A 20,590-nucleotide genomic window follows, 5' to 3' on the forward strand; every position below is an offset into this window, starting at 1 on the left:
CACATACATGAATGGCTATGTGCACTGCCTGTTCATGGATGCTGTCTGTATGGATCTGTCTCACTGATGCTGATTTCTCATCCTCCTGAAACTTTAGCGTCCGCCAGTTCATTGCCATTTATCACCCTGTCTGTGCTGTAACCAAAAAGCCATGACAGGCCGCCCGTCTCTCAAGCATGCCACTTAATCAATTAGCCGTGTAGCAGCTTGAGTGATTGACGGGGCTTTCAGTCTGCAGCGACTTTGCATATGCCAGAATCTGTATCTGCAGCTTTGGATAGACTGGAAGATGGTGAGAAAATGTTTGTGTGTTGAAATGGAAACAAAAAATGTCAATACATAGAACACCTCTGTTTTCCATTATACATTATACAAACATTTGCATTTTGCGAGTCACTGTTTGTGTGTGTGTGTGTGTGTGTAATTTAGGAGGTTACATTACTTTTTTGCCAAGAAAGAGAAATTTAAGATGCTTTAACTGTGATTATATTAACGACCCAATTTAGAATCAGCGTCTTCTGAAATTAATAAAGATAATTACTGATATAACTATCAAATTCAATTTAGTACCTTAATGATGCAAAATATAATAATAGAAAAACAATATCACAACTCACGATTAGCCAATCAAAGTGAGATATGCAGGAAAAGAGATTGTATCCTTGAAACCATTGTAATATCTCATTTCTGGATAAAATACATTTTCTTTGAATAATTCCAAACCCTTAAATTCATAACATCACTTTCAAATTTCTCTCAGAATTGTTTGGAACTTTTACAGTCACTTCTGTTGCTGTGTTTCACTTGTCCAATCATACCTCTTGTTTGTTGTGCAGTACGACCGTGCCGGCCTGCTCCACTACCTCAAACACCATGACGCTGCACAAGTCCCTCCGCACAGACATGGTCATGTTTGCGAAGGCGGGCAGCTGGTGCATGAACTTCAGCAGTTGCTCTTTTTGGTGCAAAAGGGGAAACGGGGAGACAGGAAGACAAGAAAGACAGTGAAAAGGGTGAGTTATTGTGAAACAAGTAAAAGAAAAATACATATACAGTATACACATATTTTTCCACCGACAAATATTTGAAGCAGCAGGACTTCTGAAACAAGCTGTGAATTTTAACACCTCTGACACCAAACGAGAATATCTCTCTCCAAAGACTTAAGAAAAGAAATCAAGAGAAACTGAGCGGGTAAAATAAAATGCAATTAAAACTGTGCTAAACTGTCCTATATTAAAGATTATTAATGAAGATTAATGTATTTGGTTTTTTAAAGATTTGTGAGTCCAGATTTGGGTCCTCCCCTCTCCTTCCTCTGAATGAGCTGTGAATAGAACCAGCCAGTAGAGAAGGCCAGGCTCCCAGCAGGCGCACAGCAGGCAAGGCCTTTACAAATCCTCAGCTCTCTGATGTGGTCACCTTCTCCTCATGAACCCACTGGGTCCCGCTAATGAGGCCGTCTCTCTGATTGCCTGCTTAAAAATACACCCTGAAGAGGCGGCGATGTTTAGAGACCTTGGTGAGGGGTCTTTTTGCGAGTGGTGCATTTGTGTATCTCCTCTGCGTGTGCTTACTGAATGATAGATGGTATCTGTGCGCTCTCATGAACAAGGAGAATAATAATAGAAACCAAGGGTGCTTGTTTCTACCAAACAAAAATGTGATAAACATGTAAATACTTGCTTTTCATTTCAGCTCAGTCAGTTTTAATCTAATACTTATTTGTTGTTTTAAGAGCAAAAGTGGTGTCAAGCATTTTCAAGCTAATTAAAACCTGCTTTACAGTATTCAATGTTTTAATTGGACACAAAGGCAACCAAAAACGTATGGGCAGCGCAGTGTTAGACTGACCGATGTCATCATCGTTGCGGTCGGCCGGGTCTTTTTCCAGACACTCCCGGACGAGATCTCGACCCAAAAGAGTGTCGGAAGCTCTCTCAAGGTCCTCATCCTCCTCCTCCTCTTCCTCGCTGTCCACCGCAGCCTCTGGAAGTCCAGACAGGTCCACATCTCCCAGCTCGCTCTCTGTGGCCTGGAGAAAATACAATCGGGGAAGTAAGTAACAGAAGCAGGACAGAGGGAAGAACCCTACGAGGAATAGTGACTGATGGGAATGAAAATACTTGGGCCAAAAAAATATCGGCTTTTCAAGTAATCTCCATGAAAAACTGCATCTCATGGATTTTTTTATGGATTTAATGTTGGACTGGGTTTCATGTGCCTTAGGGCTTATTGACTCAAAAAGAACTATCTGCAGCAATAATGTGACCTAGAAACGAATACAGGAGTATTTTACCATGCATGACAAGATGGTACATAGTGTACCAGCTTGAAGCATCGCTAGAGTAGACACTGATGCAGAACGGCATCAAAAATAAGTTAACCATTTGCAATTATGTGCATGTAGAGTATGTGTAATTCTGTCATAAATATGGTCAGATCTTCATCTAAGTTACAACTGATAACAATTGAATAGGTCTGAGAACAAGTGTGGAGTTTTGTGAGTTAGAGCCACATCTTGAGTTTGACAAATCATACAAGCCAATGATCTCAGAAGATTTGCTATTAAGAATTTGCATAAAGCTGGAAAGGCTCAAGTAATTTCAGATAAAATATTCGTTATTTAATAAGACACAACGTCTATATGTTTAAGATCCAACAATATCTACTCTTTTTAAGAGAACATCACAAAGATGATATCAAATTGTCGTTGTTGCTTCACAGCTCAATTCCATGTCTCCACTTTATTTTATAGAGGATTGAGCCTGACACACAACACATGAAGAACAACCTTGTGATGAGTAGCTGTATCGGTGACCCTGAGCTAAAAGCCCAGAGACCAGGTCCCAAACCAGAGGGGAAAACAGGCGGATATTTACATCCAGCACCAGCGGTAATAATTCAGATGCCAGGACAGGACAGACAGATGGTTGGTACAGGACAGACAGATGGTTGGCAGTAATGTGGTTCTAAAAGGGAATAGGGGCTTTAAGGTCATTCAGGATTTGAACCATAAACCTAGAGGTGAAAAGAGGAGCTCTGCAGCGGTGATGGCAGAATTGCAGGCCATCTGTTAGCGCCAGTATACAGCAATTATAAAGCAAAGGAAAGCCATATTTGTACCTCTGTCTGTTTGCATTTATCTATTTAATTTATTTAATTCCTTGTATTAAAGAATACAAGGAATATTAAATTGTGAAGTCACGCACTGCGATATATCCTCATTGATTATTTTCACTCAGACAAAAAAGGACAAATTTGCTACAGAATGCTGTTATATGTATTTACATAGACATCATGTGTTGTTTCTAATGGACAACTGGGAGATATGGACTGAACTCTGACTCTGACATACAGAAATGTTTCTCATATAATATTAAAGCTCTTTTCCAACTCTTTCTATACCTTAACATAGTGTTATCCACAATACAAAAACATGAGTGATTATAATAGTTCATTAAAGTTACTTTAATATACATTTTTCACCGAAGTTCACCAAGACCTTCAGAAAGTTTGATTTAGATTAATTTCAGCACAAGAGTGTGATGACTTGACACTGAAGGACTCTACTTGGCTTTGCTGGGAATAAAACCAGGATTTACTTCACAAACACAGAGGCATTTATATATTTGGATAGTAAATGTACCTACAGTTTGTTGGTAGTAAATTAGTTTGGAGTTTATTGGATTTGGGATGTATTACTTGTTATGGCTGACAGGAACAAGTTCATTCTCTATCCTACACACAACAAGATGAACTCCCCAACAAACAAGGCAATTGAGCTCTCAGCTGCTTTGTAGAGTTGGTACCTGGCCAAAAGGTTTTATAGGTTTCTCTGAGGGAGAAGGGATTAAGCTAATGTTCCATTCCAAGTTCAGGTACAGGTCTGTACAAAGGTTTTCATAAATTAGGGTGGAAAGGCAATTTAGCAGACTTTTAAAGCCACCAGCTACTCAGCTCTGTCCTCTTCTAAACCAGATACGTTTAGTTTGGCCGGAGATGAGAAGAGACAATAAAGGCAAGTAAAAAAACATAATTCCCTGTCCAAATTAAGATTTAAACTCAGATTTTATTTTCTGTAAATTACAATGACCTGTAGAGATATAATGAACTGAACTTTTTGGAGGAAGATGCTTGTGATTTTTGGACTGGTACTAAAAGCACAAACCAAAAGCAGCACCTAGAGCATTGGTTCCCAAACTGGGGTACATGTACCCCCAGGGGTACGCAAAGTGGTTCAGGGGGTACGCAGGGGAAATATTTCATTTAGGTTTTGCATAGCTCAACATCTTTTGTTTCCTATCGCACGTGCTGCGCGGGGTATGTAGCTGGAGATTGAATGTCTGAAGGGGTACGCGACTGTAAAAAGTTTGGGATCCACTGACCTAGAGGAATCCAATGCAGGAATAAATACTCCATATTTATTACCCGGCTCACAAGAACATTCAAACCACCTATTTCATTTGCCTCGCAAGTTTTTCTGCCTTACGACACAATTGCAAGATCTACATGAAAGTATTTCTGCTTAACCTCTGATTTATCGATTCTTCGTGGGAATTTATTCACTGGGCCAACAGTGAGCAGAGGAGACAAAGGCCAAAAGTGTCAGATAGAGGCTGTTATGGAGGTTGTTGCATCCTTGCAGGAAAGTGGCCTTCAATTTAATATTTGCTGGAAAAAGGAGGCAAAAGAAGGTTTTGGTGCAGTTACAGCAGCAAAAACACAACCCTATAATCTCACTGTCCTTCACCACTGAGATATCTTTCAGGGCTTGTGCAAACTCAAATCATTCCGAATGCAGGATGTGCCCTTTCAGTGTAATTCCCCTGCTCTCAGAACAAGTTTGAGCCAAGAGGACACATTGTCAAGATCACGGACAGGAAAACAAAAGACGACAGGAGTGGGTGATGAAATAAAGGAGGGAAAAGAAAGGAAAGGAACGGCTTGATGTGGGAGGGATATGGAATAATAAAAGAAGAGAGGGTGATTGACAAGAGGGGGTTGTAAAAGAGGGAAAGGGCAGAAAGGAGGAATATGAGAAGGGAGAACAGGAGGAGGGATAAAGGCAGAATAAAGCAAACAACTGTGGGTTAAGTCAAGGTGTGTGAGGGAACGAGTCAGAGAAGCCCAGCACAAAAAAACTATCTGACGCATTGACAAGTCAGGAGCACAGTGACTTGGGGGGGTCAGAACTTTAAGACAGCTGTAAACAAACATGGAGCCGGGTCAGCGACGAGCTGATGGGATCAGAGCCATGCGATAAATATCTAACCTGAGGATGAAGAGATCAGGTCTCGGTGTTAAACGTCTGACCCCGGCCAACCAGTCTCACATCAATCCGAAAACACTCGCAGACAGAGGGAGGCAGGAGGCCGGGTTGTAGCAGGCAGTGCAATGGACACGGGAAAAGGTGGCTATAATATCTGATTAATGCCGTTTTAGTCCACTTTCGACTGAATGCAAAGGTGACTTGACTAATACACTGTGTAATTAATCAGGCTCCTGCACTTTACTTTTGAGCTAACAAGTTTTTTGTTCCCAGTCCCTTATCTCATCTAACTACAACCGGCTGAAACCATTGACACAAGGATTTCCTTTAGAAACTAAATAGAATAATTGCTTTCCTTATTTACAACAGGACCTTAGGAGGCTTCATGCAGGTAAAACAAAAGAAAAGCGGCATAATCGGCGTTTGTGCCTGTGCAGCTTCCTGTTAAAAGGGTCAACATGTGGGCGGAGGGAATGGACATTTAGACAAATGGCTGCTGCAAGTGATTTATCTCTGCCGACTGACCACTGCAGCCGAGGAAATTACACCTGGAATGTGATGTGTGGAGGAAGCAGGAGTAAACTCTGTGGCAGAAGAGGAGGAACGGGACTAAAGTCTGTAGAGAGGACAACCGCAAAATTCAACAATACCTTTAAAGTTGTTCCAACCTTGACTGAAATTGCAAGTGTCTCTGTCATTATCCGACGAAATTGAAAAACTCTGTCTCAGCACCTGACAATGATTTGCAGTGAATTCAGCAAATGCCTCAAAATGTCTGTTTTTATCTATATTCTCTGTTAATTTGTCCAGTTTTTAATACCGTTGAACGTGTTGTTTGGTAAATCATGTGATGTGAGCAACATTATCATACATCAATTTCTAAAAAAACAACACGACTTGATTGGCACAGTGGTGTGTGGGCGGTTTTTTCACACCCTCTCACCCAATTTGCAGACATTAGCACTGTTATCAGCCTCACTAAAACAAATTCACTCGTTAGTTTTGTGGCCGGCAGTGCCCATTGATCAAAGCAACTCATTAACTTGTAACAAACTCATTAGTAGTTTGTTGCTATAAGACCTCACAGGTTCCACTGATGAATGCTAACAAGCATGTATACAGAATATGACACGAGGGATGTGTGGAGGAGCACAAAAACTGAAATATTGCAATTGAAGCCGAGAGGTTAAATCTAAAACATCCTGGATTTATAAAAGATGTCTGTGTGAAGATGAGAAATCAGCAGATCTGGGGGATTAAAATCATGAAACAGTCCTCATCTATTTGATGTAGTACTTATTTGTGGCGATTGAGATATTTTACGAACAAGAGAGGCAATTATTTCTGAAGCACAGTGAGTTTTTTGAAATATCACAGATACAGGTGAGGCTGATACAGGAGAAGAGCTGAAGACCTCTAACGTCATGGCAGACTGGCTCAAGGACAAACTTTCAATCCTCTATAGATTTTGGGCAGACTTCTTGAATTCTATTTATATTGAAAAAGAGAGCAGAGGCTTATATAGGCCAGTATGGACTTACAGTATATGGTCAAACATTCCTAAAAAGCCCATACTCTAGTCTAAATGAAGTGTTTAATTGTAACACTTCACTTTGTGGACACAGGGTCACATATCCATTATTTGTTCATGTTTCTTTGCTATAAGCATCTATTTCCTTACCATCTTCATCTTCCTAGGTTTACTTATCAATAAAGTTCCTAATCAGGTGCTCTTATCTTTCTTTATTTCATGTTAAAACCAATAAAGACAGACATTTTCTGCATCATGATGAATGATTCCAAGAAATGCAGCCATAGCATATTAAAGCAACTGACACTATGGGAGGACAGGGTTGGAGCATGAACAATAAGGAACCAGATTTGGACAAATTCATGACTTTACTGTTTCCAATACTTTCTCAAACTTAGGGAATGTCTTTGCTTGTTTTAGGTTAACTAGATAACTGAATTATTTTTTGTTGCATAGAACCCAAAGAACCAGACTGAGCAGAAAACCTGCAGAAAGATCGTTACAAACTCAGCGGCCCTGGTGATGTTACAGCTTCTATACCTGTAGCACATGTATAGACAGACCCGGAAAGGTTAGGTTCATATCCTGCATGTGACCTTTCTCCTGCAGCAGGAAGTAAAGAGGGAGACGCATCACCAGGATGCACGACCGGTGCCCAATAATTAGCTCGGAGGGAGGTGGGCTGACAGATGAGTGACAGTGAGACAGACGGAATTGGAGCAAGTCAAGCTGCGGGAGAATCAAACATCAGACAGACACTTTTTACCAGAGACTAGATGTTGTCACAGTGTGGTGGTGGAAGGGTTACAGTAGACTGGGGTTTGTCATTGGATTGGACAGGCTTCCTTATTTTTTAGTATGTAATGTAATAAGAGTGGCAAGGAAGATTAAAAACTCTTTTCAATGTGTCAAAAACTTTGTATTTCACTGTCAAGAGGATTTTACAAAAAAGCTATTTATGAGGCAAGATGTAGCCAAAGGGACGTGATGAAGCGCGACACCTCTACAACCTTCATTGGATCTATGTTTGACATTGTACCAATACAATAAACATCCTAGGAGAAGATGCCACCTCGACATATGTGACACAGAGAGAATGAACTATAGCAAAAAAACTCAGAACAAACTTGGAAAACATAAGCTGGAGCTTAACATCATCATATAAATATGATTCATATAAATATTCTATTCAATATTCAATATTATAAATAAAATAAAATTAAGATATAACATAGATAAAACAACCAATCAAAATTCTAAAAAGCAAAAACTGTTTAATCATGATATTAGGTTTGGTTCATACCTGATAAATATCTGATAGGCTGCTGCTCCCCGAGTCGCTGGCTATGCTGCATCCTGATTGGCTGGGAGGCATGTGCATCACCTGCTGGTGGGCGTGGTCTGTTAGGTGCATCTTATTGAGGTCAGCAGGAAGCTGTTCAGACAGACAGGAAGTGGCAGAGAGACAGAAGATGAGTTACATATAGGTTGGAGAGAATACAAGTTCAACAGAGGCAGACATACAGTGTGCTTCGAAAAACACCCCCCCCCCCCCCCCCCCCACACACACACATCTGCTAGAGCGAGAAAGCCACAGCTGGTTTCATATTTCATACTTGGAGATGATTAACATGAAGTTGCTGTAGGTGAAGAGACTTCAGCTGAAATGACTCAAAATGAGAGTTTGTCAGTCAGGTTTCAGTACTTGTTTTTAACTGTGCTAGATGACAACTCACAGTCACACACACCACCATTAACATGTGCAATCTTTAGCCATGTCACACAACTTTCCAACATCCTATTAACAAAACTATCTACAAAACCACTAGAATAGTGACATGTGATTCTAGGAAAAGAATCCGCTCAATTTTGTCAGTAATTTGTCTCAACAAATTATTTAAATCTACCTCAAGATAGATTTACATGTGTAAAAGAAACTCCAAATACACGACACAGTACACTTGAAATAATAGTACTATATTAATAGTAAAGAATCCCACAAGTTCCTCCCTGAAAAAGAGAGATTCATAAACACTAAACAAAAGTCAATCAAAAGTCAAGTCCAGTCTTCAAAACTTATCAAATTCAAAACAAAAATTATAATACCTCAATTTGTCACTACTGTAAAGCAATAACAGTTTTGGTCTACTGCAACTGTGTAGGATAGATGTGAATCAAAGGATAACTAAAGGATAACAACGGTTTCCACCCCGAACAGTACCGAGAGATAAAATTGTAAAAAAGGAGATTTCTTTTGAAGGAATATTTTTTTCCTGACGCAGCTTTACAAATGAAGTTCTGCTCTGCTGTTCTGCTGGACCGGTTTGGATCGGGGCAGAGAGGATGTTCTCCTGCTACACCGAGCAAACCAACAGCACACCTCCATCCCCACATCACACAGCACCGGCTGTCCACATATATGCCCTAACCCTAACCCTAACCCTAACCCCAACTGAAGCATGAAAACTAGCTGAGGCAGCGAGGAACCACGGAGCCAACATGCAATATTAAAGAGGTCAAGTCTGGGTGTCTTGTCCCCTCACTGCTTTCTTCTAATGGGCCCGCATGGCTCCCCGACCCCCAGGGAAACAATGTGTTGTGGGGTGAAGTTCAAGAAGCTCAGTGGCTTGTTCTTAATGTGTGGCTTCTTCAAGGGGGAACCACTTGAATGTATTCATGTACACTGGATTTACACAATATCAGGGATTTTTAGGTTCTGTTTCCACAATAATTGTTTATTATTAGTTCCCCCCGATATACCCAAGACAGAAAACATAATCTAATGAAGATTCTTATGCGTTTTTAAATCCGTGGTCAGCTTTGTTGTCATGATTTTCATGGATGAGGATGTGTTTCAATGTAGCTGTATTGTTGTTATTATAAGTTGTAATCTCTCATTATTATTATCGGTAATTTGTAACATATTACTATTGACAAGTTTGTGCAATTTGGTTGAGTAACAATAAAATTAGAGGTCATAATTTGGCAGCAGCTGAAGACAATCTGATCAAATAAACACACAAACGTCCTTTATTTACAATATTATTTGAATATAAAACATATTCACTGTACTTGCATTACAACCATTCATTAAGTTATCTTTATAGTCCGGGACAACCTCCTATCCTAGATTTGAGTCAATTTGTACATGTCCACCTCCTTCTCCGAGCCAGAAATGAGAGAAAGCACCGAACATAATATGTTAAACACTGTGATGAAGCAATAGCAATTCATGGTTTGATTTCTAATGAAACCATTTATTCTTTAGTTATGTTATAAGCTGCCATAAAATGTGTACATCTGACATTGTGCCCCTAATACCCCCTTCTTCTTTCAAAATGTCCTAGACTAACCCTTACACCCACACGCACACACCCACACACAAGTTAATCTAAGCTGTGACTGAAGAAGTATTTAAGTGAAATCCATTAGTACGGGCACGGCTGTGTAATGCATTGTGTTTCTTTTATCAAACCGCAAGCAACGCCTCGTCCTGACTGTTGGTTTTATTGACTAAATGACTCACCATTGCATATTTAAACAAGTAGAATTCTATACTGTCATTCCTGCAGCTTCCTGGTGACCAACGCTGTTCACTGCTAATTTGTTGTGTTGGTATGTGAATATAGAGAGAGAGAGAGAAAAAGCGTGATGCCGGGGACGGAGAGTGATTGCAAATTTTATCACGGGTAAATACTTATTGATTTTGGCGTGATGGAGCACTTATCCAAGCCAGTGATGATGAAGCTCCCACCCTGCATCCATTTAACACATTCACCAGAGTTCACATAGAGACAGAAACTAATGGGACAAATCGAGGTGCAGGGAAACATTCATGAAAGACACAAACAAAATACACATGAAGAGGATACTGAAAAAAACTTTGTTGTTTTTCCAGTATTGTTTTTAAACTTCTCCAGTTGTTCATAAATATGATTTTAGTACAAAATCCAATTTTTGTGTTAATGTCCCTCAGCCACAGTTCATCAGAGAAACTCTTCTTAAAAACTATTAAATACACCTTAGATGTCTATATTGCTATGAGTTCAGGATGAGCCATTTAGCAGTGAGGTTTGACGAAAGTGTCAAGCTGTTGGAGTAGACAAACAAGTGTCACCTGTGGATCTGATTCCTCCCTATATTGGACAACCCTGAATGAAAAACATTTGTGATTATAGATGATAAGCTCCTGTAAAAAAATTTAAGGAAATAAGTTCAAGGCTAGAGATGCAGGGTTCCACCCAAATATGACAAGGTTATGGTAAGTTCAATGTGTGATTGTGTTTTGGAGGTCACACCGGAATGAAATATGGTGATGACAAATAGAGGGGTTTCATGAGGGGAGGGGTAAGTCGGGTGAGGGAAGTGAATAATTGCGGTGGTCTCTTGGCCCCTATTCACACCACAGACTTAATCCTGCTCTAATCCCCCCTCTTTCCCTCTCCCAGTGGGCCGAGCCAAGGGGAGGCGGAGGGGCCGGACGGGGTCTCCCATACTCCTCATGCATTAAGAATGAGAGTTAGGAGATTAAATATGAATGTGCACGGTTGCTTCAGCTGCACAAGTCTATCATGTCAATGAGCCGCCACAATCCCGGATGAATCAAGCTGCCGGTAAACGTCAATGTCACAGTCAAACACACTGAGCTTTCACAACACCGGACACTTACAGAGTGCGATTTAACTCCAGAGAAATCAATCTACCATCTCTCATAATACGCTTGTGAGCCCAAAAAATATGCAGCAGCCAAAAGGGATAAGAATCCATGACGAAAGAAGCCCAGAGATCACAATTATATCACCTAGTTAGGCAGCTTATGAATAATTGGTTAATGTCACAGACAAAGGACACAGCCGGGGCCGAGCAATTCAGTGTGACATGAGTTATAGAGATAATTATTTTTGCAATAACACTGTAAACAATTCAGTGTGACACGAGTTAAAGAGATAATTATTTTTGCAATAACACTGTAAACAATAACATTCAAATGGCGTCTGTCTCAACTTTAGAACAACATTCTTCTTTCTGAATGACCAACTTACATTTCTAAAATGCTACATTCCCTTAAAAAATGCCACAAAAAGACATGTCGACTGTGTGATATGCCTTTTATGGGTAAAAAAGACAAACATCATTTGATAATCGGTGCCTGAGAGGTAAGACCTGCCTGTACTTCTGTTCTGGAGAAGATCACTCATTTCTTTTAAACCACAGATTACTTACTATAGCTGGCTTTTGCAGAAATCTACTAAACCATCAGTTTTTTTGGTCAAGTCACTGGTGCATGTTGTTGTTTCCCGTTTTCAAAAACAGTGACACACAGATAGAGAAGAGAATGCGCTGTGAACTGTGGGGCCAATGGCATCTTATACTGAGTCTACGTCTGGTGAATCAGACTGAAAGCAACACACAGCAGTCAAAACAAATTAAGGCCATATCTTCTCTTTCCGTCTTCTATAAAACCAACCTTTGTTTCACTCATTGCTTCCAATTGTAACAATGACATTAACTAGCTGTGGGCCTGAGTGCTCTCTCTCAACTATTTACCCCGTGATAAAAGAAGCTATAAAGACTGACCATTTGGCCGCACAGACAAAAGACTGAGTTTCCTCACTGGGATGTTCTCTACTGGATTGGAGGTGAATGTGTGCAGAGGTTTTAGGAAATGTACAATAATTCAATGTCCTTGCCTGTAAAGCATGATATTTTGGAATTAGTTGGTTAGGGGATCCAGAGGGGGGGCACACCACTGAAGCACACGAGGATGGAGGTGAAAGGCACTGTCCAATATCAGTTTTAAGAGACTTAATTCAATGACAACATGGCAAGAAACACCAGGGAGTTAACTAGACCACTGCCAGTCAGAAAGAAAGAGAAACATACAGATCTAGATAAGAACAGAGAGAGAGCTGCTTATAGAAGAGGATACAGTGACATTAATGGAGTGTGACGAGGATAAGAAAACTCCACGAGCACACATTCACCACGACACAAAATGAGAGATATACACAAGCAGAGGGGAAAGACAGACAACAATTCATTAAGATGAATAATAAAGGGGACAAATGGCTAAGCCAAGTAATTAGAGAAAATGTGGTATGAATGAATTCCGATGAGGATAGTAATTAAGCAAGGCTCAACGAACACTGAGTATTAAAAGACAAAGTTGTTGGATTTGCCAAGAAATAACAAAATGATAGAATAGAAGAGAAAGGGGGATTGTTTAATTGTACAGTAAAGGATGCGCAATAGTGTGTGACCGAGTCTGCAATTTTCTGTCCGATCCGCACTAAGCCCGAGAGAAATCAACCGAGCCCGACAGGCGTTCAGAATTTAGTGTCACAATCCGAAGCCTGATGTTTTCCCTGATTACAGGCACATAAAATCTAGAATACATAGCCCAGCTAACAGCCCCAGTAACAGTTTGTCTTAACGCCGTTTTCCTGGGTCCGATCTCCAAATTCTAATCTGCGACAGTAATTGGCATTTACATGTCCTTTTGTGAACAAATCCAGGGAGATATAAAAACTGTAAATGAAAAAGAACTGGTGGCTGTGTGAACAAATGTAAAAACCTTAAGAAGAAAAGCCATCCCTGGTTGAACACTAAACGAACCAACTGAAAACATACAGAAAATAATAATTGTGCTATAAAAACTCTAAAGGATTATGGAACTTTAGGGTCATTAATCCCTCATAAAAAAGAAGGGAAATGTGCTTGGAATAATAGTGAAATCCTATTCTAGAACAGCTTCACCCTACTCATAACCCCACAGCTGAATACATAGGCATGGCATTGGCTAGTGAGGTCACATGTGGGGGTATCAGACATGTACAAGCGACACGACAATGTTGAAAGCCAACCCACAGTGACTCGCATAAGTTATCAGTATCATCATCACCACCATCTGGAAACCAAGAGGTGACAAGTTAAAGTTTAAGAGCCAGGTTCTTCCCCATATAGATTCAGTGCATAGTAAATCAGAAAGCAGGAGGCCTTGGCTGTTAACGTCTGTCTTTGCTCCTAACAGCTGTCAGAATGTGTTGAGTTGGATCCCAGGCCACATTATTACCCCAGAAACCACACCGCAGACGGCAGCAGTTCACCTCACAAAGAGACAATGTCGCCACTGTCTCACAGCAGCATCAATTATCAATCTATCCTTTGAAGCCATTCTTAACTTGATGTCTAAGTGGGATTTCGGCTGGTTTTCTCTGCTTCCTGAGCTGCACAGTCTCTTGCATTGCCTCTCTTTGACCCATCTCATCCATGCCTTCATTGTCGGTTTTTAAATCCACTCTCCAGTCTCCAGGTTCCCGGTCACGACTTCAATCTTGCACTCTGCCCCATTCCACTTTAGCCTCCATGTTTGTTATATGTTCTCTACTCGTGCATTTGTTTCCCTAAATGCATGAACCCTCATTTCTCCTCTCACATGCAATTCTGCATCAAAGTTAGCTAAGAGATGTGAAATCAGAGGGGCCAAGTGAGTACGTTGGCTTCGCTGGTCTGACTCTAGATTATGTTGCATTGCAAAAACCTTTGATCAACTGACGCCACAGTTAGTTTGGTCAAATGTTGTAAGAGGGTAGCAGTGTCGTGAAATACACTTTCATGAGCAATACAGACTGGAAAATATATGAATATGAATTCACAAATAATTCTAACCTACCTACACACACAGATTCCACATACGAGAATGTGAGAGAGTTTTAAGTTCACATACTCTATATGAAATGCATACATCTACCTGCTCCATTCAGTAAAACATACACTGAGCGTTCTGAGTAGGTTCAGGCAGCACATAGCCAAGCTCGCCTCCGTTACTGGTTGGTCCACAAATGACTGGATTAAGATACAGTGCAGGGAGACAGATGGAGATCGGAGGAAAAGAGACCTGATGTGAATATGCGCGAGAGAGACGGAGAGCGTGAGTCAAAAGGAAAGGGCGTAAGAGGAGACGGTGAGGAAGGCAAAGTGCAGCCTTTGATTGAGACAGGAGTGTGTGTGTGTTTGCATATGTGTGCACAAGCACAAAAGTAGCAGAGTAGCAGAGGGGGAGGCAGAGCATATAATTGAGATAGGACTAACGGTAAGGGGTGAAAGAGGGGGAACAGGTGAAGAGAGAAAAGATGTCTGAAATGCTCTCTGGAGAGAGAGAGAGAGAGAGAGAGAGAGAGAGAGAGAGAGAGAGAGAGAGAGAGAGAGAGAGAGAGAGACGGCACCAGCTGGGGCAAGGAGAGATGTAATGAATTGAAGTTGGAATTGGAGGTGACAACAGCAAAAGCAGACATGCCACAGAGAAAGAGAGGAAGAGAGGAGAGGGGGGACAGAGAGAGACAGAGAAGGTGAGATTAGCAAGGGACGATATGAAGAGAGGAAGACTGCAATGTGGTAAAGCAGAGGCGATGGCATGATGAACAAAGCATTCTATCTCAATTTACATTTCTATTTCAATTTAATCTACTTTATTGGCACACATGCTAACTATGGAATATAAATGCTTAGTAAAATATGTCTTGCTTTGGGACACGCAGTAAACAAATTGTGCTGTTAGTTGTACTGCAGTGCTGATTTATTCCACAAGGGTTTGAATTAGTGTGTCTACAGAGAGGGAAAGAAATTCTTGGAATTTCTGGTTGAATTTTGATTTCTTTACATTGAATGAAACAAAGTTAATTAGAACATTTAATTTGTCATTATGGTGACTTAGTATGTTTCTAGTTAGGGGTTGTCTATTGGATATTTTATTTGGGATAAATTATGGACCAATTTAAATTCTTGAGTTTATCCTACAAAATATACCATTCACTTTAATTTACTGATTGGATTTCTATTTGCCACTTACTACTGAGTCTGAAGTCAAAATGTATAATATGGAAGCCTGAGTTAGAAACCTGAGGGTGCGAAGCTTTATTGATGTGGGAATTGACCAGGCACAGACTGTAATGAAAGATGCAATCAGGTTGCTCTGTGAGAAAATTAGGATCCAGGGGACGATTTTGGGGGCGGGACTTGGCAAGAAAAAAGAAGATTCTTTGCTGCTTTGATTTTCACCATTGTTTTCAAACAATTTAAATGGATTTACATGACTACAATTCTGGAGTGCACCGTTAAGAAATAGACCTCAAGGAGAGATTAGATTATATTTAAGGAAAAAGCACCAAGCAGCAACTCACACATTACTGAAGAGGCACAATGCTGCTTCTATTATTGTTGCAAAAATAAAAGCTTTTTAATCATCACACATGAATCAGCTTCAATGCTCAAAAAGTATTTGGAAGGGAGAATGAGATGCTTGGAAGCTGAGAGTGGGACAGTTTGAAAGAAAACCGTCCCTCTTTATATCCGGTACAAAACAGGGATTTTGCATAGCAACATATTTCCAAGAAAATTCTCCCTCAAACAAATTTTAATTTGAGATATGAAAAAAAAAAAAACGACACTCTGTAATTTGGCAGGTGCCGGTTTGGCAAGTGCAAGGTTCAATAGCCATTGGTTGGCAAGTTTTTTAGCCGGGATAGAAGTTGGCTGGCAGGCGTCTACGGCGAATAAACAGCCATTAGTTGGCAGTTTTCGCACTTTGCTGTGCCAGTATTGTGACAGACGGGGATGCTGAATGGCACTGTCTACCACTGCCAAAGGCCTGTGACTTCTGCCCCAGTTGTCTGAGAGTGATGACGGACAGAGAGATGTAGCGAGGGAGACACAGGGTGGAGAGGAAGAGAAGACAAACAAGGCAAGTAAATAGAAATGAAAGGAGAAAGGGTAAAGAGAAGGAGAGTGTGTGTTGTAATGTATAACCAAATACAGGGATTAACCCAAACAATGGACTCTGCATACAATATCTGTGCAAGTGATTTTGAGTGCACATGAGTGTCTCTGCTTGGAAATGAAACATTCAGAGATCACTATCCTGAATCATCTTTATTATTCTACTACCTTTGCCGAGGAGGATATGTTTTTACTGCTGTCAATTTGTATGATTCTTGGTTGGTTAGTGTATGAGCAGGTTTACCAAAAAACGCCTCAACAAACTATCACGAAACTTGCTGAAAGGATGCGAAATGAGCTAAGAAAGAATCCATAAAAGTTTGGCCTCAGCTGAGGTATGTGCTCTACCGAGTACCATTCTATTTGGAAAATGAACTGAGTGTGTATATTTCCACTGGAAAAGGGTTGAAATAACCTGGAGTGTTACATAGGAGTAGGTGGTAAGCAAGTCACAGGTAAGTTTCAAGAATTGCTTATGATGTCCTGAGGGAAGTCGAGACAATCAAGACGTGATCAGTGCTAAGTGTCCAAACTTTGTATTTAAAGTCCCTAACAAGCCATTCGTTGTGTGTCTGCTGGTGTGCACAGGCAAAATAATCTGCCTTCATCATCATCCTGCAACAAAATATACTTTGATTCTTAATACCATCCTAAAAAATGACATGTTTGAATTAGTAATAACAACAATGGATATTTAAGCCCCCCTCTCATGATCAACGTAAACTCCCACCACTTGGATTTATTGGATTTAGTAATTGGCTGCCTGCTCATTCATGTCAGATAGTCTTTACCAGCCTTTCATTCTTCAGACGGCTTGCACATTGAAGAAGGCAATTAGCCCGGGTCAGAACCCCTGCAGAGTTAAGTGTTCTTCTGTGGAAGACTGACGGTATTACAGCCAGGCTTCAGTGGAAATTCCTGATGTTGTTGATGGTGTTTGTGTGTTTCAACTTGATCTTTCTGAAAGGAATATTTGCCGCATATCTCTGCCCTCCTCTAATTGCTTTAACACCTGCAAGGCGAGGACATTCTCAGGGTAAACAAAAAAAGGAAGTGAGGGGAGTTTAAACTTTGTTAGACTAAAACAAACTGTTTTTAATCAAGTTTAGATGTTTAAATATTTAATGGATTGTCTGATGTTGTAAATATAATCCATCATTTCCTCCAGCTGAGTTGATTATATGTTTTATCATTCAGCCCTTTCTTTGCCATCCGTCTTCGCTCATTCTTCTTTTTTGCTCCCAACATTATAATTCATCTTTTTGCTCTGGGTGAACTGCAAGGAAACATATTGGTGGTTTGATGAAGGATCTATAGTTGATTTTGATGTGATTGATTTAAAGTAATACGTTAAAAGACTGGTCTTTAGAAAGGTTTAATGAGGGCATGTGTGGTTTCTCAGAGTGAACTTGTGTTCCGTGTGTGTGTGTGTGTGTGTGTGTGTGTGTGTGTGTGTGTGTGTGTGTGTGTGTGTGTGTGTGTGTGTGTGTGTGTTCAGGAAGCTGAAAGGCGTCTCTGTCTGGGCCCCTGAGGAAGGTGGGCCATGGCAAGCTCTGCCGGATACAGAAGGAAAGGGCTAAACACTTGGCTTTAATACTGACACAAATGTATTCATGTGCACACACACACACACACGCACACGCACGCACAAACGTGCACACACACATACCTTCTGGCTCCCCTCTGTTAACAGATGCTTCCTGCCCTGTAGCCCGATCAACACAACTTCACATACACACACATGCAGCGGGTCCCTGGCACCCCTGAAGGTTGACCTGGGGGCCGGGTGGAGGGGTGGCCCCACCCTGCCGTTCTGTTCTCCTGCTGTGTTTTTGTTAATGTTGGACCCTGTTCCACTCAGCTGACCCACTCACCTCAGTCCAGACAGAGCTGAGAATAAAATCTGCACCAATGGCAGGACAGGAAATTAACTTTGTGTGCCCACATGGAAATGTGCTATGGTCTGAATTCACAATCATTTGTATTGTAAAGAAGTATATGTGCTATGCTGCTGCCGCCGAGATTTCTCAACATGATGCAGATGCACGTCTGCTTGAATATTCAGGGTGATGCTATAATATCTGAAAGCAGATATTTCCTATTAACCTTTAGTTTGTGTAACTGCAAACTGCAAAAATTCAAAAAATATAGTTATAAGCCAATTAATTCAAACAATGAAAGAAACAGCTCCTTCCTGCCTGATCCCATTTGCTTTCCTGCAGGAACACCACAAAGCTTCAAACACACACGCTCTGTCTGTCTTCTTTTTTTTCTCAATTCACAAACAGTTGCAGAGAAATCACCCATCCATCCCCATCTCATATTTAGAAATGAAAATGATCCTTAAGACTCTCTGGTGCAGGCAGAGGAGGGGGTGTCGATCAATAGCAGTGAGATAATGGGAGAAGGTGAAATTGGGGGATGGGGGTCATGGGTGGTTTAAATATCATCACTAAGATGTGTAAGTGTGTGTGTGTGTGTGTGTGTGTGTGTGTGTGTAAGCGAGTGCTTTCTTTCTATAGTTGTGACGGCCAATCTTGGTTGAGAACCATCATCGTGAGGACATTTTGGCTGGTCCTGTTTGATGGTTAAGACTTGATTTTAGGGTTACTGTTAGAATTAGGATAGGAATAGGGGAAGAGTCAGTGTTAGGTATTTAGTTGTGTTGGTTAAGGTAAGGGGTTAGGGAATAGAGAGATGTGCATGTGTGTTTGTTTGTGTATTTTTGTCATCGGCTACCTTGGGGGACAAATAACACACTTAGTGGGGAAAGATTATCCAATAAGGGGGAAAAAATGGTGTCCCCTGTTGGGAAAAAGCAGATTTGTGTGTGATTGGTTAAGTTTAGGTTTAGAGTCATTGTTCAGGAAATTGTTGAAAGTCAATGTGTCATCCCCCAAAGGTGACCTATGACATGTGTATGCAAGTGTGTTTGAGTGCACACAAACGGCAGTGTGTTACTCCACAGGAGCAGCCTCACCCTCAGTCCATTTAGTCCAGTAATGTTGCTTGGGCATGTTTAATGCGTACAGGGCCTGAATGAGTGGGCTCTTCACTCTTAAATTTCAGCCTATCATACATAATGGACAGTTATTACTCCGTTCAGGAAACTGCACTGATGCTTTTATATCACTGCTCCCATTGAAACCACCAAACAGTGCTGCTGTGTTATACTATGCCCAAAAGCTAAAGTGTGGTAATCTACCAGGCAAGCAAATGCCAGTTGAGTGAAGTGAACTTTGTAGGCACCAGAAAATCTGACAGGAATTGATGCTCTGATACGATTTAAGGGATTGCATTTTTTAGGTATTTATACTGGGCGGAAATTTGAATGCTTCCAGATGACATCAAAGAATTGTAGCCAACATGTTTCCTGGAAATATGTGAAATAGAAATGTATGAGACAAAGATTGCAGACTGTGTGTTTTTGAGCAATACACACTTTGCCTGCTTTTGTCTCGTAGTTGTTTATCAAAATGCAAAGATGCTTTTTACGGTCAATTTAACACAATTATTGTTCTATGCATGATGTCTCGGTTTTATTTTTCAAGATATTTACTTCCATACTTACAAAGGGACTTAATTGTGTGTAACAACTTAACGTGGAAAAGAGAAAAAAAAACCACTACAATGTGTTTTTGTTTAGAGCTGAATCGTAATGTATGACGTATGGGAGTTGGGGGGGGGGGCATGGTCTGGCCTAATGCAGCTCATATCGATCTTTATCGCCCCTACTTCCTGTGCACTTGATATCCTAGACCTCCCTCGGCATGCTAAAAGCCCTTTCTCTTGCTTTCCCTAATGTTGCCTTTCAGTCAGAGGCAACAATAGTGTTACCCACAACTCCACCCCCCATATCTCTGGCCTCTGAGGCCATATTACCTTGACACCCTGTGTGACTGCTATCAGTTCATCAATCAGCCTGTCTGAGGGCCTGAGGTCAGAGCGAATCTGCCAAGGCCAATGTGAAGGGGCTGTGGCATTACATCACCTGGCAAAGGTCATCCTCTTAG

The 20,590-nt window shown here is 40.8% G+C and overlaps 1 protein-coding gene across 7 annotated transcripts in view; it reads right to left on the reverse strand.

Annotated features, from left to right (window-relative positions):
* Positions 1-20,590, reverse strand: part of rapgef6 (Rap guanine nucleotide exchange factor (GEF) 6) — a 129,845-nt gene that overhangs the window by 39,200 nt on the left and 70,055 nt on the right. For all 7 annotated transcript variants that reach the window (XM_053442013.1, XM_053442012.1, XM_053442014.1 and 4 more), the window contains 3 exons: positions 8,107-8,238; positions 1,855-2,035; positions 819-955 (listed from right to left, as the gene is read on the reverse strand). In XM_053442013.1, coding sequence (XP_053297988.1) covers positions 819-955; positions 1,855-2,035; positions 8,107-8,238 — 450 coding nt within the window. The remainder of the gene's footprint in view (positions 1-818; positions 956-1,854; positions 2,036-8,106; positions 8,239-20,590) is intronic.

Source organism: Pleuronectes platessa, chromosome 15, assembly GCF_947347685.1.
Source record: "Pleuronectes platessa chromosome 15, fPlePla1.1, whole genome shotgun sequence".
Taxonomy (NCBI): domain Eukaryota; kingdom Metazoa; phylum Chordata; class Actinopteri; order Pleuronectiformes; family Pleuronectidae; genus Pleuronectes; species Pleuronectes platessa.